This window comes from Oncorhynchus mykiss, chromosome 20 (genome assembly GCF_013265735.2).
Source record: "Oncorhynchus mykiss isolate Arlee chromosome 20, USDA_OmykA_1.1, whole genome shotgun sequence".
In the NCBI taxonomy this organism is placed as follows: Eukaryota; Metazoa; Chordata; class Actinopteri; order Salmoniformes; family Salmonidae; genus Oncorhynchus; species Oncorhynchus mykiss.
Window position 1 is genome coordinate 16,671,076 of NC_048584.1, and position 27,777 is coordinate 16,698,852.

The 27,777-nt window shown below is 44.9% G+C and overlaps 1 protein-coding gene across 2 annotated transcripts in view; it reads left to right on the plus strand.

Moving 5' to 3' along the window:
* Positions 1-27,777, plus strand: part of LOC110498756 (SRC kinase signaling inhibitor 1) — a 48,751-nt gene that overhangs the window by 13,585 nt on the left and 7,389 nt on the right. The window contains exons 3-19 of one of the 2 annotated variants that reach the window (XM_036955900.1): positions 7,812-8,013; positions 11,013-11,142; positions 11,384-11,555; positions 14,804-15,762; positions 15,885-15,974; positions 16,567-16,607; positions 17,691-17,714; positions 18,909-19,069; positions 19,427-19,602; positions 19,779-19,909; positions 22,064-22,211; positions 22,518-22,815; positions 24,670-24,997; positions 25,086-25,222; positions 25,387-25,542; positions 25,767-25,883; positions 26,729-26,872. In XM_036955900.1, coding sequence (XP_036811795.1) covers positions 7,812-8,013; positions 11,013-11,142; positions 11,384-11,555; positions 14,804-15,762; positions 15,885-15,974; positions 16,567-16,607; positions 17,691-17,714; positions 18,909-19,069; positions 19,427-19,602; positions 19,779-19,909; positions 22,064-22,211; positions 22,518-22,815; positions 24,670-24,997; positions 25,086-25,222; positions 25,387-25,542; positions 25,767-25,883; positions 26,729-26,872 — 3,414 coding nt within the window. Of the gene's footprint in view, positions 1-7,811; positions 8,014-11,012; positions 11,143-11,383; positions 11,556-14,803; positions 15,763-15,884; positions 15,975-16,566; positions 16,608-17,690; positions 17,715-18,908; positions 19,070-19,426; positions 19,603-19,778; positions 19,910-22,063; positions 22,212-22,490; positions 22,816-24,669; positions 24,998-25,085; positions 25,223-25,386; positions 25,543-25,766; positions 25,884-26,728; positions 26,873-27,777 lie in introns of both variants that reach the window. The other variant, XM_036955899.1, reaches the window with a different exon arrangement.

A 27,777-nucleotide genomic window follows, 5' to 3' on the forward strand; every position in this document is an offset into this window, starting at 1 on the left:
TTTCTGACAAAATGTGTTAAGGCACATGAAAGTTCACGTGTTCCAGTAGGCATTTCTGCCCAACAACGCATTTTGATAAAAATAAAAAAAATGAAAACACATTACGTTCAAATGCCTATCCTGTGAAGTAGTGACGTGTGACATATGCCTAGCTTCTTGAAACAGGTCACATATGAATAATTCCCTATGACAGAGATCTGACTGCTGTGTGTTGCTGACAAAAGAACAAAGCAGGAGAGGAGAAGAGAGGAAAGAACAAGGGATGGCAGGATGTTTGAAGCCCATGTTTTTCCTACTACAAGTTTCTACATTTGCCAGAAGGGCCGAGTTGATGGTTTCAGAATGAATGGATGACCAACAAAAGTTTACAGTGTAGGATGGTACTGTCAGGTATCTGTGTAGCATCTACACAGAAGCCTTCTACACACATTCCATTAGCGTAACAATCTCTCCACTGTATTTCCATTGTAAATGTACAGAATATTTCATAATTTAGTCACAAATGCGCATTTCCTATTTGCATTTACAATCCCTGCTTTATCAACTTGCATGTCATACAATACATCCCTCACAATTACATAGCTGGTGGTTTCCTCATATGCCAGCAGTCCATTTCCCTCTTATCTCGTTCAATGTCACACACACTAGCTTTATTGAATCCCATGTTTGCTGTTGGCTCCCAGCTCTAACGGGATTGGTTATCACTCGTCTTCCCTTCCTCTCAGGGAGTCGGGTAGTCTGCTGCTCTACTCTGCTCTGCTCTGCTTTCACTATTCTGCAGCGGTGCTCTTCGCTCGCTGTGTGTGTCTGTGTGTGTGTTTGTGTCTCAATGTGTGTTGATGTGTGTGTTTGTAACATTCCCATGCTGGTCTCTTTTGATGTTTCATTGGCTTGCTTACACTCCACATGAGCATGTGCACACGCAAACACACACACCCTGCGGATTATCATACAAACATGCCTACATTCACATGGAAGGGCGTGGATGGACCCATACTGTAAATACACACACACATCAACACCTGGAAAATAAATCTCCTTCTCAAATTCTCCCACATACTCCAACAAGACGGTGGGATTGTCTGTCCGTCTGTTTAAACTACTCTCCATAGGGAAGGCCCTGCCGTGCATTCAAATGCTTGCAGTGCCCTCTCTCCACCTCTTGACTGCGAAGACTGCTAGGCAGCAACAGAGGAATGGAGGACTGTATAATTCCCTCCCTCTTTGCAAATCTAAGCCTCGCTAATAGAAACGTTAGTACCGTCGTCTGCACCTCATAGGCCTCTGTCTGTCTGGAGCGGGGAAATAATCTGAGTCCATTGTCTCCTCTCCTCAACCTTACTGCTGAATCAGGCTAGGAAGTCTATATACTATAGTTGATGTGCATTCCAAATGGCACCCTATTCCCTAGGTAGTGCATTCCTTTTGACCAGAGTCCTATGGGCCCTGGTCAAAAGTAGTGCACTACAAAGGGAATAACATAAGCTTAGAACCACATAAAGGCTCCTATTCAGTGACACTATCTGTATTCACATGTACAATGAGTCATTCATCAGATCCAGGGGAAGTAATCATGTGTCCTAAAGTACATGGATTCCTTGAGCTCGACTCCTTTCATCCAGAGCTGTTCACCAAAGAAAATGGATTCAATGCAGGAGCTATTGTTAGGTATTCTGTAAGTGGCTTTCCAAGCTAGCACATTTGGTTCCTTGGAAGTTGTGGGAACATATGTTTTTGGTTTCACATTGGTTGTGGGAACAAAGTCATACATTCCCTGATCGGTAAAACTGAACATTTTTAAATGTTCTGAGAACACATGAAAGTGTTGACTGTTCTGGGAAAGTGTATTTTTAGGTTGCAGGGAGGTTCTGAGAACATTTTACTCTGGTCCCTTTAAAGTTTTCTTGATAGGTTTTTATTAAAGCTCTGAGAATGGAAATAATAGGATATTTTGAGTTTTTTTAATAACTTCCTTAAACTTTCACTCTATGTTTCAATAAGACTGGACTGTTAATAACATTGCTAGCTTATTTTGGACACATAAAAAAAAAAAATCCAAGCACAAATAGGACACATGAAAATGAATTCCCTTAGGCATTTATTTTTTATTGTGAAACGGCATCAGTGAGATTCAAACCTATAATCTTCTGTTCTCAATCCATGAACTTCGTCCACTGCGCCACCAGGATGGAGTCAGCATGCCATGTTTTTTTTACACATACAAAGCTGTTCATTTTAGTCTAACAGACTCCATTTCAAAGGAAACAAGCACTCATTAAGATCAGGTGTGGCCGATTAGTGGGCCAACACACCTGAACACACTTAACAAGATAGAGGATAGAGATAGTTTTTTTGATGCTGAGAACAGAATTGATGTTTTTAAAGAACATTCTTATAACATTCTCTGAACGTTACTAAAGATTTCTTGAGGTTTTTATGGAACGTTTTCGTAACGTTTTCAGAACAATTTGAGAACATTACTTTTAATAGAACCATGAGGAAACCTGTAGGTAACATTTTGCCGAAGTCCTGGAATTCCCACAGAAGAACATTGTTTCGTAACGTTCTTGGAACAATTTGAGAACATTCCAAATGTCAAAACAATTGGAGAATGTTGCTAGAAGATTACCAACATTTAAATTAAATGTAACCATGTTTGAACTTTTAGGAAATGTTCTGTTAAAGTAAAGACATACCAAAACATTTAAGATTTTTTGACAAGTTCTGTAAATGTGCTGAGAATGTTCCAATGCCAAGCAACTATCCTGCACTATTCACAGAAAGTTGTGAGAGGATGTATGCAAAATAAACATAGGACAACCATGCTCTCACCAAGCACTAACAAAGAAACGTTCTCAGGACGTTATGTAATAGCTGGGTTAGCAAAGAAGCACAGTTGAACACACACACATTCTCTCTCTCTCTCTCTCACACACACACACACACACACACACACACACACACACACACACACACACACACACACACACACACACACACACACACACACACACACACACACACACACACACACACACACACACACACACACACACACACACACACACACACACACACACACACACACACACACACAAACAAACAAACCAATAGCAATAGCAACAACAAAAACGCTGTTTCACATAGACGAAATCCCTGGACCATCCATGACACTCGTGGTCCTATGGCTAGCTCAGTAGCTAAACCATTTGGACAGCTACTATTGTTGTCTTTGGCTGTTTGTATGTTTGATATGACATTGGGTGGAAAATGACTTTTCCCTGATATCTCAGAGAATGGCCTGAATGGTGTTTTTTACAGCCCTAAAAGGCTTAGGATGCCAGCGGCTGCCATGTTTCCCCTAGTGACTGCCTTATGCTGTGGCACGTGGTCAGAATCACTTATCAAAGTGCTTGACTATGATCCGCCAAGACAAAGACAATGTTTGGTGCTTAAATTTATAATTGAATGAAAACTTATTAAGGACTTCTTTTACACTGGAGATGCAAAATAAAAATCTTGTTATGTAACTGTAATTAGATAAATGTTATATGAGAAGAGATCGTCTTTATGTATACAATTTTTGCACAAGGAGTGGTTATCAGGGAAAATGTATGTATTCTTTAAGAATGTAGTTTCGTAAAAGTTGTCAAAAATCAAAATAGTAAAATCATGAACGAAAGGACATCAGTCGTACTTTAACCTATTTTTACTTAAGTACTTTACACCACTGCATTGTACATCATATGATTCAATTGTGCAGGTCAAACCTGTGCTCATAGCCCAAGGACACTGAGGTCAAAGACTAGCCTAACTCCAAAGCCTACACTACTTTGCTTTATTGTCCATTACAACACTATTTCTATGGCTTTTCAATGAACATCTTCTTCAAGGCTCTTTGTATTCAGTTCAGTTAAGCAACTTAGGGGTGAATCCCCACTTCAGTCAAATTTTAAATTAGTCTCCCACTGACATCAATGCACGGCTAAGTGAAAATGTGACTTCAGTTGTCGTTAGGATTTGCCGCATCAGGATGTCCATTGAGTGACTCCTTGGTATTCGTTTTTAGGTAGTTGTATAGATGGGACTCATCCCCCAATTACAGAGCTCACTGGAACGGTATGCCAGGACTGCATGGTGCTAATGCCCATCAAATAGGAGGGGGTTGCCCGAGTTCCACAGGGGGGGGACCAGGGGTGGGGAAGGGGTTCAGGGGGCGTGGGTGGCACAGCTGTGCACAGCTGCTTTGTCAATCATCACATACATTGCTTATTGATCTGAGAAAATCCACTTTGACAAAGTCAGCCAATCGGTGGTGAGAAATCTGTGATGAGGTAGTGGCATTTAGACAGACAGGACTTAGGGGAACAGTAATATAGTGAATTTAAGGATGGTCAAACAGACCAAGGGCAATGTAACTATACAGCAGTACATGAAAGGAGAGAGAGAGAGAGAGAGAGAGAGAGAGAGAGAGAGAGAGAGAGAGAGAGAGAGAGAGAGAGAGAGAGAGAGAGAGAGAGAGAGAGAGAGAGAGAGAGAGAGAGAGAGAGAGAGAGAGAGAGAGAGAGAGAGAGAGAGAGAGAGAGAGAGAGAGAGAGAGAGAGAGAGAGAGAGAGAGAGAGAGAGAGAGAGAGAGAGAGAGAGAGAGAGAGAGAGAAGGCACGTGAAGTCCCACACACACAGCATCTGCACAGATATTACCAACGTGATGACATTCTGGTAGAGACGTGAGGCAGTAGAGACACAGTAAAGTGAATGATAGAGACAGGAGGATTGTTAATAAATTGTTTTAGACAGTTGACAGTTGGAGACATACAGTATAGTCATTCAGAGACCCACAATAAAGGACCAAGATGCTGAACATAGAGGTAAGAAATTATTGTGCAAATGAGTGACACTTTCTCGCTGCTAAACTTATCAGTAAACATGTTGCCTGTTACTTGACAAATTATTGATTTCCAGTTATACTGCTTATATGGTTGTCCAGTGTCATAGATTGTATTGTTTTGGTATTTTCTCCACACAATGGAAGAGTTATCCATCTGCACAGTTCTTCTTATTGACACAGATAACACTGACCGCACGATATTTGATGCAATATAGTTGTCAGATATATGTGTATAGGTGGCAGGGATGTCAGGCGCAGGAGAGTCAAACAGAGTGTAAAATGGAGTCTTTTAATAAATGTCCAAGTAACATGCTCCATAACATTAAATAGAAAAATGAATATAAACAAATATGGGTACAAAGACCCGTCGCGCACCTATACAAACAACACTACACTGACAATAAACAATCTCTGACAAAGACATGAGGGGAAACAGAGGGTTAAATACACAACAGGTAATGAATGGGATTGAAAACAGGTGTGTGGGAAGACAAGACAAAACCAATGGAAAATGAAAATGGATCAATGATGGCTAGAAGACCAGTGACGTCGAACGCCGAGCACCGCCCGAACAAGGAGAGGCAACGACTTCGGCAGAAGTCGTGACAATAGTCTTTGTATTTTCAGTAATAAAAGAAATGGCTTTATAAAAGCCCATGACATCTCCAGTGAAGATTACAGAGCCTTAGCAGGATTCAGGAGAGAGAAGCACTGTCATAAACCAAGGCCCATCCATTAGACAGAATGGCCTTATAAGACATAGACGAGGTCATGGGGTAACAGGACACACTAGTTCTTCTCCAGCAGTCATAATGGCTTCGTAAGGCTGTTGACATAATGACGTAACACTGTCACAACAGATCATAACAGTTTCCGACAACCAAATTGACTTATAACGGTCTGACAGGCTCAGTTGTTATTTATTCATTGGAGGAGACCTTTATTACAGTATCTATCAAAGTTTGATTGCATAGGTAGAAACTTGTTTATGATTGTCGAGGGCAAGGGTGAAATTGGGAGAAAAAAAGCTCTCGAGGAATTCACTACTGTGAAATCTCCAGGCACCCCCCCCCAAAACATTTTTTGTATTTCCCCTGAGATTTTCACTTTTGAAACCACATTCCCAGGTGTTCCTCCCCGATTCCTCCCCGATTCCTCCCTCGGATTGTGTTGTGGAAGAGGAGGGTTGTGTAGAGGTTTACTGGCCATTATCCCAGTGAAAATGTCAGCTCGTAATGTAGACAGACGCGGCGGGAATAAAACGTGGGCATACAGAGTGCAGCCAAGCTTGTCCTCTGGTTCCCAGGAACACCTGGAGAGAAGGCCTGCCCTCTGAGCCTCTCCACAGCTGCTGCTTTCACACTGAAATGAGAACTAATTAGGAAAGCGTGGAGCGGAAGTCAACCACCATATTGTGCTTTACGCCCTTTCCTCTCGTTTGTTTGTCTCCCTCACTTGGGCTCAACATCAAGTGGCTATTGCGCTCTTACGGGCTCGCACACAAACACCTGCATAAACACTTGCACATGCTTATTTGCTACACATTCAAACTCTCTCTCCGTCTCTCGCCTTCGCTCCTCACACTTCTCCCTTGCTGTATGTTTCCAGTCCCAGTCTCAGGCTTCCTCCCTCTGCCCTTATCTCTCTCTCTCTCTCTCTCTCTCTCTCTCTCTCTCTCTCTCTCTCTCTCTCGCTCTCTCGCTCTCTCGCTCTCATCTCACTTTCTCCCCTGCTCCCTACTTCCTCTCTACAGCTGACTAACCACAAACTTTGTAATTCCCTCGTGCCACCAACTTCTTTGCTCAACAGCTTGATGCTTGTGGGATGTTAGAAGCAGAAGGTGCACTGCTTCTGGCTCACACACATGCCATACATCTCAACACAAATGAGGGGCACCAACTTGCAACCTGTCATCCTACTCAATTCATGACAGAAGTGTGTGTTTGTATGTGCAAGCGTGTGTGTGTGTCCATCTTCACCTACTGTGTGTGTTTCTGTATGTGCATGTATTTGTGTGTGTGTGCGTGCATTTGCATGTGTGTGTTTGTATGTATTTGCGTGTGTATGTGTGAGTATACCCCCATGTACAGCTTGGGTGTGCCTATTGCTGGCACAACAAATCAAAGTGAGCCCAACTGTGGTGGTTGGGAAGACAACAAATGCATAAGTGAATGTGAGCAGTGTTCACAGAGAACTGTCAGAGCTCATTAGTGTAGTCTTTGGGCTGGAAAATGTCTGTCCGTAGGGATTCATTATAAACAACCTGCTCTAGCGACTCCTGCAATGCGCTGCTGTAACGAGAGGTCCATTTCCTCGTATTTCCTCACAGCTTCATCTTCCCTCCGTGGTTAAAATTGGGCAGGTGAAGTCTTTTTTTAGTTTTTAGTTTATTTCACCTTTATTTAACCAGGTAAGCTAGTTGAGAACAAGTTCTGAATTCTGAAGCATTAGCTTTGTTCGTTAGTGTTCTTTTGGTTCCTCTAACTCTCTGTGGAGTTGATACTGGTGAATCTGGCATTAAACACTCAAGACCACATGATTTACATAGCATTAATAATAGATATTTATATACACCTCAATAGATTTTCTGGAAGCTTTGTAAGATATGTTTCTTGCAACTGTTTTGGTGGCTGCTGCGTTGTTGTGTTTTATGCAGTTGTCTCATCCTGAGGAAACTGCTATGCTGTTTTGTCTCTCTGTCTGGGATTCTTGTGTTGTGTCAGGTGGTTTTATCTCGTGTTATTGTTTGTCTTTCTTGCAGTGCTTCTGTTGTCTTGTCTGTGTTTTTGTGGTTGTCTTTTTTTTGCAGTGGTTGTGTTGTTTTGTGTGTGGTGATTTAACAGCTGCTGTGTGGCTTTGCTGTTGTGTTTTCGTTGTTTTGCCGTTTTGATCGTATTAATCTGTCTCTCCCTCTATCCCATAGGCCCGCACCCCCCGTGTGATCCGGCCCAACCCCAACCAGCCGGCTCTAGCCGACCAGGCCAGCAGAGTATCCTTTGCCTCGGCTGAGAGTCTGGAAACCATGTCTGAGGCCGAAGTTCCCCTCGGGTTCAACCGCATGAACCGCCTCCGCCAGAGCCTGCCCCTGGCGCGCTCATCCAGCCAGGCCAAGCTCCGCGCGCCAGGTCCGAACAACCATGGTCATATCAGGGTCATTTCACGGTCATATCAACCACAGTCGTAGCAACCATCTGTGCCATCTTTGTGGTTGCAGATTCGCTAGCTCTCAAGGGAGTTCTATTCATATTCACGAGAGGCATCGGGATCACATTCTCAATATTTGGCTAATTACAGATCTAAATGTGTACGTGATTCTATTTCGAATGAGTCACAGATTCATTTTGAAAAAGCCCCGGCGTACAGGTGAGATTAGTATCTCTGTCCTCTGTCCTGTGTGTAGAAGATCCGTCGTGTGTGAGTGTTGGCGTGAACAATCGGGTCCCAAATTATTGTCACCCTTGACAAAGATGAGCAAAATGTACTGCATAAAATAAAAGTCGGCTGTATATTTTGTATAAATATATTGTATGTATTGTATGCTCAGAAAAATTGGGGAATGATATTATTTGATACTGATAATTGCTCAGAGAGAGATATTTTGTTGAACAAGTAATATTGTTTTTTTCTCTAAAAGATACGGGTAAAAGTTATTGTCACCCCTCTTTTCACTACCTTTCAATACCTCACTTAGCGAGGATAATGGCCCTGAGACTTTATGACTTGATTGGAGAACACATTGGGAGGGATATTAGAACATTCATCCATACAGAATCTTTTCAGATCCTTGTTATCCTTCGCCTGCGCTTATGGACTACCCTCTTCAATTCAAACCACAGGTTTTCAATGTGATTCAATTCCAAAGTCTGGCAAAATGTTGATTTTGCGGTCAATTAGCCATTTATTTGTGGATTTTGATATGTGCTTGGGGTTATTGTCTTGCTGGAAGATCCACTTGCGGCAAAGTTTCAGCCTGGCAGAGGCAACCAGGTTTTTGTCTAAAATGTCCTTGTAATGCCATTGGCCTTAAGAAGGGCACCAGGACCAGTGGAAGCAAAATAGCCCCATAACATCAAAGAACCACCACCATATTTTACAGTAAATGTAGGTACAGTGCATTCGAAAAGTATTAAGACCCCTTCACCTTTTCCACATTTCGTTACGTTAATGCCTTATTCTAAATAGATTAAATCAATCTACAAACAATACCCAATAATAACAAAGCAAAAACTGTTTTTTTGAAATGTTTGCAGATTTATAAAAAGGTATAAAAAATAAATATCACATTTACATAAGTACTCTTTACTCAGTACTTTGTTCGCGCACCTTTGACAGTGATTACAGCCTCAAGTCTTCTTGGGTATGACGCTATAACCTTGGCACACCTCTATTTGGGGAGTTTCTCCCATTATTCTCTAGAGATCCTTTCAAACTCTTGTCAAGTTGGATGAGGAGTGTCGCTGCACAGCTATTTCCAGGTCTCTCCAGAGATGTTCGATCAGATTCAAGTCCGGGCTCTGGCTGAGCCACTCAAGGACATTGAGATTTGCCCCGAAGCCACTCCAGCGTTGTCTTGGCTGTGTGCTTAGGTTTGTTGTCTTGTTTGAAGGTGAACTTTTGCCCCAGTCTGAGGTACTGCACGCTCTGGAGCAGGTTTTCATCAAGGATCTCTCTGTACTTTGCTCCATTCATCTTTCCCTCGATCCTGACTAGTCTCTCCTGCTGAAAAACATTTCCACAGCATGATGCTGCAACCAAAATGCTTCACAATAGGGATTGTATTGACCAGGTGATGAACGGTGCCTGGTTTCCTCCAGACGTGACGCTTGGCATTCAGGCCAAGGAGTTCAATCTTGGTTATATCAGACCAGATAATCCTTTGGCAAACTTCAAGCGGGCTGTCATTTGCCTTTTTTTGATGACTGGCTTCTGTCTGCCACTCTACCATAAAGGCCTGATTGGTGGAGTGCTGCAGAGATGGATGTCTTTCTGGAAGGTTCTCCCATCTTCACAGAGGAACTGTGGACCTTTGTCAGAGTGACCATCGGGTTCTTGGTTAACTCCCTGACCAAGGCCCTTCTTCTCCGATTGCTCAGTTTGGCCAGCTCTAGGAAGAGTCTTGGTGGTTCCAAACTTCTTCCATGTAAGAATAATGGAGGCCACTGTGTTCTTGGGGACCTTCAATACTGCAGACATTTTTCTGTTCCTTGACACAATTCTGTCTCGGAGCTCTACGGACAATACCTTTGACCTCATGGCTTGGTTTTTGCTCTGACACGCGCTGTCAACTGTCGGACCTTATATGAACCGGCGTGTGCCTTTCCAAATCATGTCCAATCAATTGAATTTACCACAAGTGGACTCCAATCAAATTGTAGAAACATCTTAAGGACGATCAATGGAAACAGGATGTACCTGAGCTCCATTTTTTGTCTCATAGCAAAGGGTCTGAATACTTACCTGTATGTAAATAGGGTATATCTGTTCCTTACTAACATTTCTAAAAACCTGTTTTTGCTTTGTCATTATGGAGTATTGTGTGTGGATCGATGACGAAAAATATTAATTTAATCCATTTTAGAATGAGCTGTAATGTAACAAAATGTGGAAAAAGTGAAGGTGTCTGAATACTTTCCCAACGCACTGTTTGTGATTATTTTCTGCATATGTATGTTTTTTTTCTACAGATAAGCACGTCCAAAGAGTTCTATTTTCATGTCATCCAACAAATGTAAACGCCTGGAGTTTGGTAAACGGCATTGGCACTTGGATTGAAAAGGGTGCTATGGTCAGATGACTGGAAAATACACAGTAGCTCTTTGGCCGTGCACGTGCCACGGGTTTTGCTTCGAAAGAAAGATGCATATGCAGAAAAGAACCAGCTGTGACAAATTCCTACTGTAAAATATGGTGGTGGATCTTTGATGTTATTGGGTTATTTTGCTGCCACTGGTCCTGGGGCCCTTGTTACGGTCAACGGCATCATGAACTTTACCAAGGACATCTTAGCCAAAAATGTTGGACCTGACTGTACAGCATGTGCATGTGTGTTTGTTGAGTCACTACAGTCAAATGACACTCCCCTCCCCTCTCCTCTCCTCCTGCCTCCCTTCATCCTCCCCCTTAGGCATTCTCTTCCTCCAGCTGGGGGAGGAGATGAGGAGGGTGCACCTGACCCACGAGCTGACCAGCCTGGAGACCCTGAGGGCCCTCATCGTCCACATGTTCCCCCAGAGGCTCACCATGGCAATGCTCAGGTGGCTTTATCACACTCTACTAGAATGTCTAGCTATAAAGGCCACATAACACTGTCATAACAATTTACTTTACAAAAAAATATCAATATTTCCAAGCTAATATCAGATTCATTAGCTGATAAGATGCAGATGATCCATGTGAATTGAAACAAAACTTTTTTTTTTTTAAATGATGCAATTAAAATTGTAAACGAAAGGTAATGCGGAGGTCAAATGCTCAGGTGTCCATGCCCATGTTCAGGTGCCCCAGCACGGCCCTGCTCATCAAGGATGAGGCCCGTAACGTCTTCTATGAGCTGGAGGACCCACGAGACGTCCAGGACCGCTGTGTCATCAAGATCTACTGCAAGGAGCCTGTCTACGGCAGCTACCCCAGTCACCACAACCCACACCTGGCCAACGGAGACCTCCGGGTGAGAGTAGAATGGGGGTATTTGTGTCTGTCTGTCAGTCAGTCTCTCTGTCTCTCTGTCCTATCCATCTGTATGTGTGGGCGTTGCTCACCGTCAGGAGCGGTGGTCACTAAAAGCTCTCTACAGAATTGAGTACAAATACTGAGCCAAGTACTCCTTCGCCCTAAATACCATTATATTTGTAGTTACTCATGCTGCTCTGACATTGATAGGATGTTGTTTACAAATGGAAAAAAAGGATCGTCATTATGTAACCTACTGGAGCACAAATTAAACTCAGCCAGTCACTATTAAATGAGTCCGCATGAACAAGCAATATGCTAGTACAATAGTAGCACCACTGTTGCTGTTTTTGAATCCATGCCAACCTGTTTCCCTCCAAGGCAAAAAAAAGTCTGTTTGCTGACTGATAATGTTTTGTAATGTTGTACATACACAGCTGTTCTCAAATGGTGGGTCGGCTAGAGACACGGCTCTGTGTATTTAATGGGACACTACAAAGTGTGATTTGAGAACTGCAAGTTCCTCAGTGTCCACATCACTAAGAACCTATCATGATCCAAACACACCAACACAGTCGGGAAGAGGGTACGACAACGCCTCTTCAATCTCAGGAGGTTAAAAAGATTTGTCATGTGCCATCAGATCCTGAGAAAGTTCTACAGCTGCACCGTTGAGAGCATCTTGACTGGCTGCATCACCGCTTGGTATGGCAACTGCTCGGCATCCGATCTCAAGTCGCTAGACAGGGTGGTGAGTACGGCCCAGTACATCACTGGGGCTGAACTCCCCGTCATCCAGGACCTCAATACCAGGCGGTGTCAGAGGAAGGCCATAAAAATGTTCAAAGACTCCAGCCGCCCAAGTCATAGACAGTTCTCTCTGCTACTGGATGGCAAGCGATACCGGAGCACCAAGTCTGTGACCAAAAGGCACCTGAACAGCTTCTACTAAGACTGCTGAACATTTAATTAAATGGATACCCGGACAATTTACTTTGACCCCCTTTACTGTTTCTTTATCTTAATTGTTTTGTGCTGACTCCCTTGCACTGGCTCTATGCACACTCACTAGACTCTACCCACACAACCAGCTCGAACCACTGCACATTGACTAGGTACTGGTGCTCCTTGTAAATTGCCTCGTTATTGTTTATATTGTGTCACTATTTCCTTTTTTACTCAGCAAAAGTACTATTATTTGTCTTACTTTTTAACTGCACTGTTGGGAATGGGATTATTAGTAAGCATTTCAGTGTAAAGTTTACACCTGTTGTATTCGGTGCACGTGACCAACAACATTGGATTTGCTTTAGGTTTTGGTGGACGACAACCCAAATACAGTACATTGGGAAACGTTGGCATACACAGTATAGAACTGGCATTGTGTCACTCTGGACAGAGAGGAAAAGAAGGAGAAAATAAGACGATAGAAAGTGAGAATATGAGAGGGGGGAAGAGAGGGGAGAGAAAGAGAGCGATTTTCCCACTTCTGCCACTTCCACTCATGTCAATCAACCACCCTAGGGGGCCCGTGTGCATGTGCATCTGTGTAGTGTGTGTGTTTGTGTCTGTGTGTTTGTGTCTGTGTGTCTGTGTTTGTGTGTCTGTTTGTGTGTCTGTTTGTGTGTCTGTGTGTCTGTCTGTGTGTGTGTGTGTCTGTTTGTGTGTCTGTTTGTGTGTTTGTGTGTCTGTTTGTGTGTCTGTGTGTCTGTCTGTGTGTGTGTGTGTGAATTTCAGCTGCCCTGTGTGTTTTGGAGGTCAACTATCCCATCTCCCCCGAGCTTTACATTGCAACCACCCTAACACACAATACAGCTCACCACAACTCAGCTCTGAATTTTCCCTCCACTCAGCTCTGAATTCTCCCTTGCGTTTCATGGCTTTATTAAGCGACTTGGTTTACCTTGGGTTTTATGTGCTGGAGGATAGGAGGAATCTGAGAGATAGGAGCTGAGGTACAGAGGTGAGTAAAGGGGACATTAGACAGCCGAGCAGAGATTACTATCTGATTCCAGACCGTAAACCATGACTGGGACCACCGAGTAGCACTGCACTGAGACAGGGAGGATGGAAGGACAGACAAATGGATGGACGACATGGCTTAGTGGAGATTGACTGGCATGTTGGTTATGAGGTGACAGGCTAGAGTAGTGGGAGGAGATACAGCGATCTATGACGGATATTCTGTATGACAGTGGGGCTTGGGGATCTAGTGTGAGATGTGGTGGTGGTCAGCCCCTGCCTAGTCGTTCACGTCTAGTGGGATTATTTTCCTGTAGATATAGAGGCAGTTGCTAAGATACAGGACGGAGATGGTGGAGATGAAGGCGCTCCAGTCATTACTCCAGTGTGTGTGTAGAATCCATTAGGGTTGTATTGTCAGGGAGGTTATTATACAGCATGTATATACACTCAGTCACCAGTTTATTAGGTATACCCATCTAGTACCAAGTCAGACACCCCTTTGCCTCCAGAACAGCCATAATTCTTCGGGAATGGAACCGTTTCTCAAATGGTATCAAGTTACCTAATGTGTGCCATGAAAACATTTCCCACACCAATACACAACAGCCTGTACCATTGACATCAGGCATAATGGGGCCATGGACTCATACTGCTTACGCCAAATCCTGACTCTGCCGTCAGCGTGACGCCACAGGAACCGGGATTCATCGGATCAGGCAATGTTTTTCTACTCCTCAATTGTCCAGTGTTGGTGATTGCGTGCCCACTGGAGCCGCTTCTTCTTGTTTTTAGCTGATAGTAGTGGAACCTGGCGTGGTTGTCTGCTGCAATAGCCCATCCATGACAAGGACCGACGAGTTTGGCATTCTGAGATGCATTTCTGCACACCATTGTTGTACTGCATCGTTATTTGCCTGTTTGTGGCCCGCCTGCTAGCTTGCACGATTCTTGCCGTTCTCCTTCGAGCCCTCAATGAGCCGTTTTCGCCCACAGGACAGCCGCTGACTGGATGTTTTTCGTTTGTCACGTCATTCTCGATAAACCCTAGACAATGCCATGCATGAAAAGCCCAGGAGGCCGGTCTTTGATGTGCAATCTTTAAATCACCTGTAATATTGTGTAGTATCTGCTCTATTGTACTCCATTCTCTTGTACCTTAACCTGTTCTATTCTATTCTACATCACTCTGTTCTGCTTCTGCTCTAACCTCTTATTTTACACTCTATTCTGTCGTGAATGTTGCTGTTTATTTCTATCATTCCTTTCTTCCTCTGGTGACAGAGGGATATGGTGTACACGCCCCAGCAGGATTCCCCGCCCAACCGTCGCCTCAGCAACGCCCCTGCCTCCTCCGCCTCTGCCCCCTCCGGCTCGCCGTCCCGCATCCGTCTCCTCTACAGTGGGGGCCGCCCATCCTCTTACGCTGGGCAACCTCACCCCCAGCATCATCCCCAAACCCACTCCCTCCCCCACCCCCACCACTCCTCGCCAGGTGGCCAGAGTGCGGCCCACCACCAGCATCACCCCCAGCAGCTCCACCACCAGCCCCAGCTACAGCACCACGCCCAGGCAGGTTTCTCCCCCAGTGCCATACTGGAGCGTAGGGATGTTAAGCCCGATGAGGAGGTCCACGGCACTGGCTCCAGGAGCATAGTGCTCCTGCGGGGCGATGCAGGGGGGATCTATGCCGACCCCTATTCCCTGGGGCAGGAAGGAGGCCGCCTCAGCCTGGCGGGCCCCCACTCATCTCTACCCCCGAGAGGGGACGCCTACGGCTCTCTCTACCGGCGCGGAGGAGGCGGAGGGGCCGGAGGAGGGCTGGGACCCGGCTCCGTGCGCTCCCTCACTTCCTACTCGGCGGCGGCTCTGCAAGGAGAGCTGATGGACAGCGGTGTCCTCTACAGGCCTGGAGGCCCACTGTATAATGATGCAGCCTACGCCGCGTCCATGTTGGCCATGGGCTTCCGGGTGCCACCCCCTTCATCTCCGCAGAAAATCCCCGACATGAAGGACTCGTATTCAGGCACCATGCCCGGCCGGGGCTCACCTGCGAGGCAGACCCTGCGGAGGGACTCAGTATCCTCCTCCGTGTTCGGGGAGAGTCCCAAAGCTAGGGGTCAGGGGTCAGGGTTGGGGTCTGATCAACTGTGCTTAATGGCTGGACCTGGAGGGGAGAGCGGTGGTTTCAGTTCAGCAGCAGGTTTCAGTTCACCTCTACCAGGCAATGAGACAGAGACCAGGTAAGAGTGCCAGTGTGTGTGTGTCTGGTGTGTGTGGTGTGTGCATGTACGTTTTATGTGTCTGTGATGGGTATTTTGTGTGTATCTAAACTGACTCATACCCTATGTTTGTCATCGCAAAGGGGGCGCATGGAGGCCATGGAGAAACAGATAGCCAGTCTGACTGGTCTACTGCAGACTGTTCTGACCAGGGGACCAGAGGCCGAGAGCCCGTGAGACACACACGCAAGCATGCACACATGAACACACACAGGCACACATGTAACGGTGGGGGACAGTGGAGGAAGCTAAACTGTTAGCAGCACACTGACGTCTGTTTCACGGGTGCCGTGACCTGGATTGGCAGTTGGGCTCAGCTCAACAGGCCGGGTCTCGCTTGCTGCCTAGCGAGTTTAGAAGGGGTGAGTGTAACGCAGTTAAGAACGTTCCCGTAAGCTCACTCCACAGCTAGATGGAATGTCCCCGATGGAGGAATCAAATTAGATCGTTTTCAACCGCTCAAACGGTTGGTACGTTGGCAAGGAGGACTGTCGTGCGTTGCGAAGCAGAGGATCAATGTTTAAAGCCCGGTATGGGGACACAGACAGTGGAGGAAGATATACTGTTAGCATCACACTGACGTCCATTGCGAGCTCACACACACACACACACACACACACACGCACGCACGCACGCACACACACACACACACACACACACACACACACACACACACACACACACACACACACACACACAAACACACACACTCAGTACATACAGTACACACGGAGTGGGGACCTGAAGTTATTTTGTCTTTCCCAGGGACAAGATTGAGACGGCCAATGACTGCTCTGAGACAGACAGTAAGTATCAATCAGGGATACCTGAAAACAAATATACATTGACTTTTCACTGTGTCCCATTAACTTGGCAATATAAAGAGTAAGGGTTAGGGTTTCAGAGCATTGCAGTATAAAGAGTAAGAGTTAGGGTTGCAGAGCATTGCAGTATAAAGAGTAAAGGTTAGGGTTGCAGAGCATTGCAGTATAAAGAGTAAGGGTTAGGGTTGCAGAGCATTGCAGTATAAAGAGTAAGAGTTAGGGTTACAGAGCATTGCAGTATAAAGAGTAAGAGTTAGGGTTACAGAGCATTGCAGTATAAAGAGTAAGGGTTAGGGTTACAGAGCATTGCAGTATAAAGAGTAAGGGTTAGGGTTACAGAGCATTGCAGTATAAAGAGTAAGAGTTAGGGTTGCAGAGCATTGCAACATAAAGAGTAAGGGTTGGGGTTGCAGAGCATTGCAGTATAAAGAGTAAGAGTTAGGGTTGCAGAGCATTGCAATATAAAGAGTAAGGGTTAGGGTTGCAGAGCATTGCAATATAAAGAGTAAGGGTTAGGGTTGCAGAGCATTGCAGTATAAAGAGTAAGGGTTAGGGTTGCAGAGCATTGCAACATAAAGAGTAAGGGTTGGGGTTGCAGAGCATTGCAATATAAAGAGTAAGGGTTGGGGTTCCAGAGCATTGCAATATAAATAGTAAGGGTTAGGGTTGCAGAGCATTGCAGTATAAAGAGTAAGAGTTAGGGTTGCAGAGCATTGCAATATAAAGAGTAAGGGTTAGGGTTGCAGAGCATTGCAGTATAAAGAGTAAGGGTTGGGGTTGCAGAGCATTGCAACATAAAGAGTAAGGGTTGGGGTTGCAGAGCATTGCAATATAAAGAGTAAGGGTTAGGGTTGCAGAGCATTGCAGTATAAAGAGTAAGGGTTAGGGTTGCAGAGCATTGCAATATAAATAACATGATCCATTGCGTAGAATTGTAAATGTTCTGTTGCTGAGCTGCTTACCGTATGTGTATTGCTCACGTGTGACCAATGTGCACGAAGAACCATCAAGTGTGTGTTTGCTTATGCTAGTAATGGGTGCCATGCTTCTTGTGCCTTATTTTAGCTGGACGGTTAAAAAACAAGAAAGGTATCATCTTGTCCGAAGTCGTCATCCTCTTTCCCCTGTGTGTCTCAATGACAGACTGCTTCCCTTATAGTTGGTATCTCTCGTTTGATGCACTTTTGAGTTTTTGTGAGGATTCTGTTTTTGATTCTCTTGTTCTTTTTGTCTGCGTTCAGTGTCTGGATTCAGGACTGGGCTCAGAATAATGTTTCCCAATCCCTACTGTTCATGCTGGAATGTTATTTCGCTTGTCTTGTTATCATCGGTAATGGTATGGTTAGGTTACTTTGTGTGCATATTTGGTTCTTTGGGTAGATCAAGATGTATTTCTACTCCTGATTACCATTCACACAGACCTACAAAAACAATGGTTAATTGCAGGAAGTCGTCTGTGTGAAAGGGGATTTTGTGCTGTCAGATGAAAATAGGCCATTCACCTCTCTATCTACGCCCATTCCAGACAGGTGTTAGAAGGTCAGCTATTAGTTAGACAATGAACCTAGAAATACACAGTAACTGTCACATGCCCTCCCCCTAAAACAAGGTGTTCTTCTACAAGGAGTTGTGCCAAGCTCCAATTTCTCTGTCTCCCAGTAGAGGTTAGAAATCTTCCAGGAAGTCAGTTGAACAGTACACTGCAAGCACGTCTGCTCCTCCGTTCAAATTGTAACGTGCTCTGAAAGAATACTTCACCTAAATTACAAAAACCCATTTTACGTTTCTCTGCCCGGAAAGTTATCAATGCTAATGGACTATTTTCAAAGCAATTCAATTATTTTCCGTGTCAAGCAACAAAGTGATTTTTTTTAGTTCGGCTGAACTCTAAGTTTGTGAGTGACTTAGTCTTACCAAACCAGTCCCTTTATTTTGTTATGCATGAGAAAATGTGCATGAGAAATTGCCATATAGCAAAGCTATTTGTTCATTGTCATTTCAATGGACCATTGTGTCATTTTCAACCCCAAGCATCAAAGACTTGCTCGCTCGGGCTTGTTGTCGATGCTCTGTTGTTGCCCCTGGAATTTAAGTGTATGTAAAGAAATACAGCTTCGGATATGGCTCTGTGTGTCCTAAAAACTTTCCCCATTCTGTCAATCACCATTACACCTGTGAATAATCCTGTAGTCCCTCCCCACTTTATGATGGATGATATAATTGGCAACAGTGACAGTAGAATGCACCGTCATGAGACCCTAATCCCACTTTCTGATTGGCCAGCCCTGACACCGTCGGCTCCATTGGCCCTGATGCCGCCACCACTAATAGGGTCCTCCCAGCCACTGACGGTGTCGCGGCTGCAGATGCAGATCCACCTGCATGGCCTGCAGCAGAACACCAGCGAGCTGCGCAAACAACTGTCCCAGCTGCGCAACATCCAGGTGAGCACCAGAGAACAGTGTGGCCGTGTACACACACACACACACACACACACACACACACACACACACACACACACACACACACACACACACACACACACACACACACACACACACACACACACACACACACACATTTCTCAAGGCAATGTTTGTTTTTACATGTGTTTATGTATCAATCACTTCTCTTGCTCGTATCACTGCTCTTTACGTATCGGCCTCAAGGCCTTCGTCAGAGCTTTGTGTGTGCAGACTGGACTTTGTGCTTGTTTTGACTTAGGCTTGTTTGATGTATTGTCTAAGTGCGTGTATGTCCCAACGACATGTATTTGGGTCTGTCGACGTCTCCCCTCCCAGTTGGAGAACCAGGACTCAGTACAGTCCCTGCTGAGGCAGACCGAGTCGGAGCTGAGCCTTATGATGCTGGAAGCCATGCGGACCCAGGAGGACCCTTTGCAGAGGCAGCGCCTCCTAGTGGAGGAGGAGAGACTCAAGTACCTCAACCAGGAAGAGCTGCTCATCCAGCAACTGCAGTGAGTTTAGCCTTTAATTCAGGGTCTCTAACTCAAGATAGGGTCAGTGTGAATGAAGAAAGAGTGCAAACTGCTCAGATCAAAAAAAAGATGAAGGTGTGTTTGAGCTGGAACTGTGCAGTGCCTGCATACTTGTTGGCCTTGCTATACTGATGTCATTTTTTTGGTGCCCACAGTGATCTGGAGAAGTCAGTAGAGGAACTGCAGAGGAACTCGTCAGTCAACCACGGCCTGGTGACTGAGCAGGAAGTGGAGCAGAAGAGTATGGAGCTAAGGTCTTTGGGAGAGACCCTCACAGAGCTCAAGCGTAAGCATACAGTACCAGTCAAAAAATTTGATACATACTCATTCCAATGCTATATATTCATATACAGTACCAGTTTGGACACATTCTCATTCCAGGGTTTTTCTTAATTTGTACTATTTTCTACACTGTAGAATAATAGTGAAGACATCAAAACTATGAAATAAAACATATGGAATCATGTAGTAACCACAAAAGTGTTAAACAAATAAAAACATATTTTGTATTTGAGATTCTTCAAAGTGGCCACCCTTTGCATTGATGACAGCTTTGCACACTCTTGGCATTCTCTCAACCAGGTTTATGAGGTAGTCACCTGGAATGCATTTCAATTAAAAGGAGTGGCTTCTTAAAAGTTAATTTGTGAAATTTCTTTCTTTATGCATTTAAAGCAATCAGTTGTGTTGTGACAAGGTAGGGGGGGGGGGGTATACAGAAGATAGCACTATTTGGTTAAAGACCAAGTCCATATTATGGCAAGGACAGCTCAAATAAGCAAAGAGAAACGACAGTCCATCATTACTTCAGCACATGAAGGTCAGTCAATCTGGAACATGTCAAGAACTTTGAAAGTTTCTTCAAGTGCAGTCGCAAAAACCATCAAGAGCTATGATGAGACTAGCTCTCACGAGGACCGCCACAAAAAAGGTAGACCCAGAGTTAATTAGAGTTACTAGCCTCAGAAATTGCAGCCCAAATAAATGCTTCGCAGAGTTCAAGTAACAGACACATCTCAACATGAACTGTTCAGAGGAGAATGCATGAATCAGGCCTTCATGGTTAAATTGCTGCAAAGAAACCACTACAAAAGGACACCAATAAGAAGAGACTTGCTTGGGCCAAGAAACACGAACAATGGACATTTGATCGGTGGAAATAGTCCAAATTTGAGATTTTTGGTTCCAACCGCCGTGTCTTTATGAGACGCAGAGTAGGTGAACGGATGATCGCCACGTGTGGTTCCCACCGTGAAGCATGAAGGAGGAGGTGTGATGGTGACACTATCTGTGATTTATTTAGAATTCAAGGCACACTTAACCAGCATGGCTATCACAGCATTCTGCAGCGATACGCCATCCCATCTGGTTTGCACTTAGCGGGACTATCATTGGTTTTTCAACAGGACAATGACCCAACACACGTCCAGGCTGTGTAAGGGCTATTTGACCAAAAAGGATAGTGATGGAGTGCTGCATCAGATGACCTGGCCTCCACAATCACCCGACCTCAACCCAATTGAGATGGTTCAGGAGGAGTTGGAATGCAGAGTGAAGGAAAAGCAGACAACAAGTGCATACTCAGCATATGTGGGAACTCCTTCAAGACGGTTGGAAAAGCATTCCTCACGAAGCTGGTTGATAGAATGCCAAGATTGTGCAAAGCTGTCATCAAGGCAAAGGGTGGCTACTTTGAAGAACCTCAAATATGAATTATGTTTTGATTTGTTTAGCACTTTTTTGGTTACTACATGATTCCCATGTGTTATTTCATAGGTTTGATGTCTTCACTATTATTCTACAATAATAAAGAAAAACCCTTGAATGAGTAGGTGTGTCAAAACTTTTGTCTGGTACTGTAGTATATGTACTGTAGTATATGGGTACTGTAGTATATGTACTGTAGTATATGTACTGTAGTATATGTGGGATAACGATACAGGAAGATGCAACATTGAGGCAATTAGCTGTGTGAAAGCCTGCTACGTTTGGATGGAATAAAATTGACCCCTCGTGTAATTACCTTTCTAGATAATTGCAATCTGTCACATCGTGTCAATGGTGTCAGGGATTAGGCAGGTGAACGTCCATAATAGGAGTGTCTGATTAAGAAAGATGTGCTCGCACATGCAGATGTTCACATGTAGCATCATGGCTAAAAACCAAACAGTTAGAACGAGATGCTTGACAACTGATTTTTGTTGTGCACCCTAAATGACCCCGAAATCATTTCCCCCACGTGGTAGCTGAACCACAGGGGACAGAGAGTACAGCGAGTCCCGGCAGAGAGCATGACAGGAGACACAAAGACGCTGCATGACTGTTTTACAAACAAGCTTGGATATATCCTCCTTCCCTCTCTCCTTCCCTCGCTCCTTCCCTCTCTCGTTGATTTAATTACGCTTATTTCTCCCTCCCTCCCTCCCCTCCCTCCCTCCAGACCAGTTCCCCAGTCTGCAGAGTAAGATGCGCGTGGTGTTGAGGGTGGAAGTGGAGGCTGTGAAGTTCCTGAAGGAGGAGCCACACAGACTGGACGCACTGCTGAAACGCTGTAACACCATGACCGACACACTGACCACCCTACGCAGGTATGATTTAACACAACACAACCCAATATACGCCATATACACCTTGTTGTTACGTTGTTGTTCAATTGTTATAACCGGTTGTTACGAGGGACCCATTCAGCTGGTGACTTGTTTTTCAAGATAAGTAAAACATTATACTCTTTCAAAACAACGAGAAAGCATGTTCATATAAAAATCTTTTTGGAGCAGATTAAAAAATTTTTTTTTTTTTGACTGATCCCGGAAACCTGGTCACCAGAATAGATGCAATAGGGCCCTGATACTGCTGTGTGTTGTTAGTGTATTGTATGCCACCTGTATGTACAGAAAAGTGACAGAGGGCCTGTGGCAAGGCCAGAATGACATCTCCAGCCAGTCAGTCAAGCGAACGGAGCACACAGGAAAGAGTTTGGACCTCGACATACTGACCAGTCCACCGCTCAGCCTCAATGACCTGGGTGGCAGTGCCAGCCTTGCCAACTGGATGCCCGTATCAGGCAGTGACCCAGATGCTTCGGTAACTGAGCAGGACCCCCACCCTACGGCCAGCTACAGAAGCCGGGTCCTGGACGAGCTGCCGAGCCGCCGCGGTGCTGGCAAATCAGTGTCTGCGGAGGTCAGACTGGTACGGAAAACCGCTCCTGGATTTTTACATTCTATACAATCCCCCTCACAATGCTAAATGTACATTTTTACTGGGGAATCAATCGGTACATTTACCAGTGTGACAATTTCCCTGGAAATGTATAGATGTTCTGATTTGACAAATTTTCCCTATCATGTACAGTATATCCGTGTACATTTCTGCAATATATTTCCAATATACAGTATTTGGGTTGACAAATACAGTGGGGCAAAAAAGTATTTAGTCAGCCACCAATTGTGCAAGTTCTCCCACTTAAAAAGATGAGAGAGGCCTGTAATTTTCATCATAGGTACACTTCAACTATGACAGACAAAATGAGAAGAAAAAAAAATCCAGAAAATCACATTGTAGGATTTTTAATGAATTTACTTGCAAATTATGGTGGAAAATAAGTATTTGGTCACCTACAAACAAGTAAGATTTCTGGCTCTCACAGACCTGTAACTTCTTCTTTAAGAGGCTCCTCTGTCCTCCACTCGTTACCTGTATTAATGGCACCTGTTTGAACTTGTTATCAGTATAAAAGATACCTGTCCACAACCTCAAACAGTCACACTCCAAACTCCACTATGGCCAAGACCAAAGAGCTATCAAAGGACACCAGAAACAAAATTGTAGACCTGCACCAGGCTGGGAAGACTGAGACCTGCACCAGGCTGGGAAGACTGAATCTGCAATAGGTAAGCAGCTTGGTTTGAAGAAATCAACTGTGGGAGCAATTATTAGGAAATGGAAGACATACAAGACCATTGATAATCTCCCTCGATCTGGGGCTCCACGCAAGATCTCACCCCGTGGGGTCAAAATGATCACAAGAACGATGAGCAAAAATGCCAGAACCACACGGGGGGACCTAGTGAATGACCTGCAGAGAGCTGGGACCAAAGTAACAAAGCCTACCATCAGTAACACACTACGCCTGCAGGGACTCAAATCCTGCAGTGCCAGACGTGTCCCCCTGCTTAAGCCAGTACATGTCCAGACCCGTCTGAAGTTTGCTAGAGAGCATTTGGATGATCAAGAAGAAGATTGGGAGAATGTCATATGGTCAGATGAAACCAAAATATAACTTTTTGGTAAAAACTCAACTCATCGTGTTTGGAGGACAAAGAATGCTGAGTTGCATCCAAAGAACACCATACCTACTGTGAAGCATGGGGGTGGAAATATCATGCTTTGGAGCTGTTTTTCTGCAAAGGGACCAGGACGACTGATCCGTGTAGAGGAAAGAATGAATGGGGCCATGTATCGTGAGATTTTGAGTGAAAACCTCCTTCCATCAGCAAGGGCATTGTAGATGAAACGTGGCTGGGTCTTTCAGTATGACAATGATCCCAAACACACCGCCCGGGCAACGAAGGAGTGGCTTCGTAAGAAGCATTTCAAGGTCCTGGAGTGGCCTAGCCAGTGTCCAGATCTCAACCCCATAAAAAATCTTTGGAGGGAGTTGAAAGTCCGTGTTGCCCAGCAACAGCCCCAAAACATCACTGCTCTAGAGGAGATCTGCATAGAGGAATGGGCCAAAATACCAGCAACAGTGTGTGAAAATCTTGTGAAGACTTACAGAAAATGTTTGACCTCTGTCATTGCCAACAAAGGGTATATAACAAAGTATTGAGATAAACTTTTGTTATTGACCAAATACTTATTTTCCACCATAATTTGCAAATAAATTCATTAAAAATCTTCATTTTTTTCTCATTTTGTCTGTCATAGTTGAAGTGTACCTATGATGAAAATTACAGACCTCTCTCATCTTTTTAAGTGGGAGAACTTGCACAATTGGTGGCTGACTAAATACTTTTTTGCCCCACTCTATATGTGTTTGTATAGGCTGCGGAGCGGGACTGGGAGGAGAAGCGAGCTAGTCTGACCCAGTTTAGTGCCCAGGACATCAACCGTCTGCTGGAGGAGACCCAGGCTGAGCTGATGAAGGCCATCCCAGACCTAGACTTTGCTGCTAGGCAGATCAACAAGCCTGCTGTGCCCCCCAAACCCCACCCCAAACCTCAGTTTACCACCCCCATCACTACCTCCACCACCACCTCCACCACCACCTCCACCACCACTAGCACAAACACCACTACCAGTACTGAGCACCAGCCCAACATGGTGCAGATCACTGCCCAGAAGCTGGAGGGGGGCTCACGTTGCGGATCTGGTGAGACTGAATACGACATGCACATTATATTATTTGTGTTTTAGTTATGACTGAGCTGCCCAATAAATATATATTATTGTGTGTTTAGCAGAGCTGACTGTTACCAGGTATCGCACTGAGAAACCCTCTAAGTCTCCGCCTCCACCCCCTCCTCGCCGCAGCTTCCCATCAGCCCATGGGCTCACCACCAACAGCACTGGAGAAGTGATCGTCACCACCAAGAAGGTACAGTAAGAGAGAGATGGCTGAGCAAGAAATAACTGCAAAGCACAAAAGTATACATGAATGTTTTTGAAGATACTTTGAGATAGGCTATTTGGATGCATGGATGTTCTAAAGACCTGTCACACACTGTAGACATGTTGCCAACCCTGTTTTGCTTTTGTAAGAAGCTGGAGCCAGAAGACGGAGAGGCTCCGAAGACTCTGGTCAAGCTGAGAAGGACACCGTCTGACACCCCCCGCCCCACCTCCACTCCCCCCGTCATCGCCGCCTCAGCGATTAAAGATGAGGACGACGAAGAGAGGATCATTGCTGAACTAGAGGTAGGCGTCCTTTTTGTTCCCTGATGTAATTTACAGCGTGTTACACTGGTGCTAAATTGTATACCTCGAGTAGCTGCATACAAAATGTATAAGAATGTGACATGCGGTGTGTATTTTGTCCGTTGCAGTCGATGTTCGGTGTGCCTTAGCAATGTGATAACGTTGTCTCTGCGACCCTTTCCCCACACGACACCACTCACCATCCGCCAAACACCACTTGACAGATATTTCAGCGAACCACTGTCAAAGTGTCCCCTCCCCACTCACTGCCCAGCACGCTACCGAGGCCTACCCCTGCAGCCCGTACTCTTCCTTGCGCCTCAGGCTTCCTGGGAAGAAAGGTAAACCTTAAGCCCCCCCCCACCCCCAAAATGCCCACTTTTTTTTGCAGTGCCTGCGGCCCTACTGTCTCCTGTCCTCTTCCCCTTGCTTCAGTCACTGCTGTTCCACTGCACTTGTTTCTTAGAGGGCCACTAACCTGCCTGTTGATCCTTCCGTCACCTCTAATTCTGCCTGATGCAGAAGTTCTCTGGGCTGAAAACACGACATAGTGCTTATCTTTGACGGATTCGACTACCAAACATATACTGACTAATTCCATTCAATCTAACTCCCCTGTCTCACTTTGCTAACGACTATCCCCCCCCCCCCCCTGCTAGTTCCCCTGACTGCATTCTACATTCTGATCTGCATTCAGTATTCTAACTAAGCTGTGCTCTAATTCTCTAACAAACTAACTAGTACGAGGACTGACAGTCCTACACTTCTGGCATGCATATTGGAATTACATGTAGACTGCATGGAGTGTGTTAAGGTGGAATAACATATTTCAATTCAAGGTTTGCTGACAGACTAAGGCAAATGTCAGAACTCTCTTACTGCTCGAATGATACATTTATCTCTGTAAAAGGTCTCGTTTTATCGCTCCCAGATCAAAACAAGACACATCGCACTAGGAGGGAAGCTGTCAAAAACAGAGGTGCCGCTTTCAGGTTAACAGAATTGATCTGCTGGATTTGGACCAGCTTTCAAAACACAAAACTGGCCAAAACGGATCAGCACCAGTGAGACTGTCTACACCCAGAATGGAATCCTATGTCCTATATTGTGCACTGCTCAGGGCTCTAGCCAAAATGTCATCTCAGATATGACCATAACCTTCCTCATGCTCATTGTCCTTCCGTAGAATGCAAGCAACTCACCAGGGGGATCCAAGGGACCCCAGTCAACTGTAGCGGCTAGACTGAAGAACCTCCAGCAAGGCAGCCTGGAGAGGCCCAAGACCAGGAAGCAGAGAGAGGACTTCCCCAAGATCCAGGGCCAGCAGCAGGTATTCCACTTCTAGAATGCCCCTCAGGGGAGTAGCCCTCTTCAGAACAGCTCTGGTGGCCTTTGACCTTGACAACTTCCCCGTCTCACAGCTGTCTGGGCAACTACTGGGTTCTTTCGGGACTATACTGGGATACAATATGTTATCAGTGGGAATGTAAGGTGACGCGAAAAGGATTGGGCTCATCGGAAATCACCAATGTTGGTTGTTATATTATTTGACTTTGAGCTGTGGTTGGATCCAAAATGGATTGTGTACTGAGCGGGCTCTATTATCCCATTGGCTGGCATTGATGTTTCTGAGGAGGGTAAGATCATGGAGGTATTGTGCACTTAACAAGCTAAGTGGCACCTAAACTGCACTTCTCGATTATGCCATGGAATAGTTGAACATCTCAATGCCGAGCAGATGATGATCCTACAGTACCACGGCTGTCTGACTCGGCTTCCTTTATTTGAACCGCTGCATCATTCTGTCTCCAGCTGAGTCATTGAAACCACAGTCCAAAAGTGAGAGGGTCAGGCGATGGAAAAGTCATACTCATTCCAGGGATTTTCTTTATTTGTACTATTTTCTACATGACATAACACATGGAATCATGTGGTAACCGAAAAAGTATTAAACAAATAAATATTTGAGATTTGAGATTCTTCTAAATGGCCACCCTTTGCATTGATGACAGCTTTGCACACTCTTGGCATTCCTCCAACCAGCTTAATGAGGTAGTCACCTGGAATGCATTTCACTTAACAGGTGTGCCTTGTTAAAAGTTCACTTGTGGAATTTCTTTCTTTATGCATTTAAAGCAATCAGTTGTGTTGTGACAAGGTAGGGGGGGGGGGGGGGGGGGGGTATACAGAAGATAGCACTATTTGGTTAAAGACCAAGTCCATATTATGGTAAGA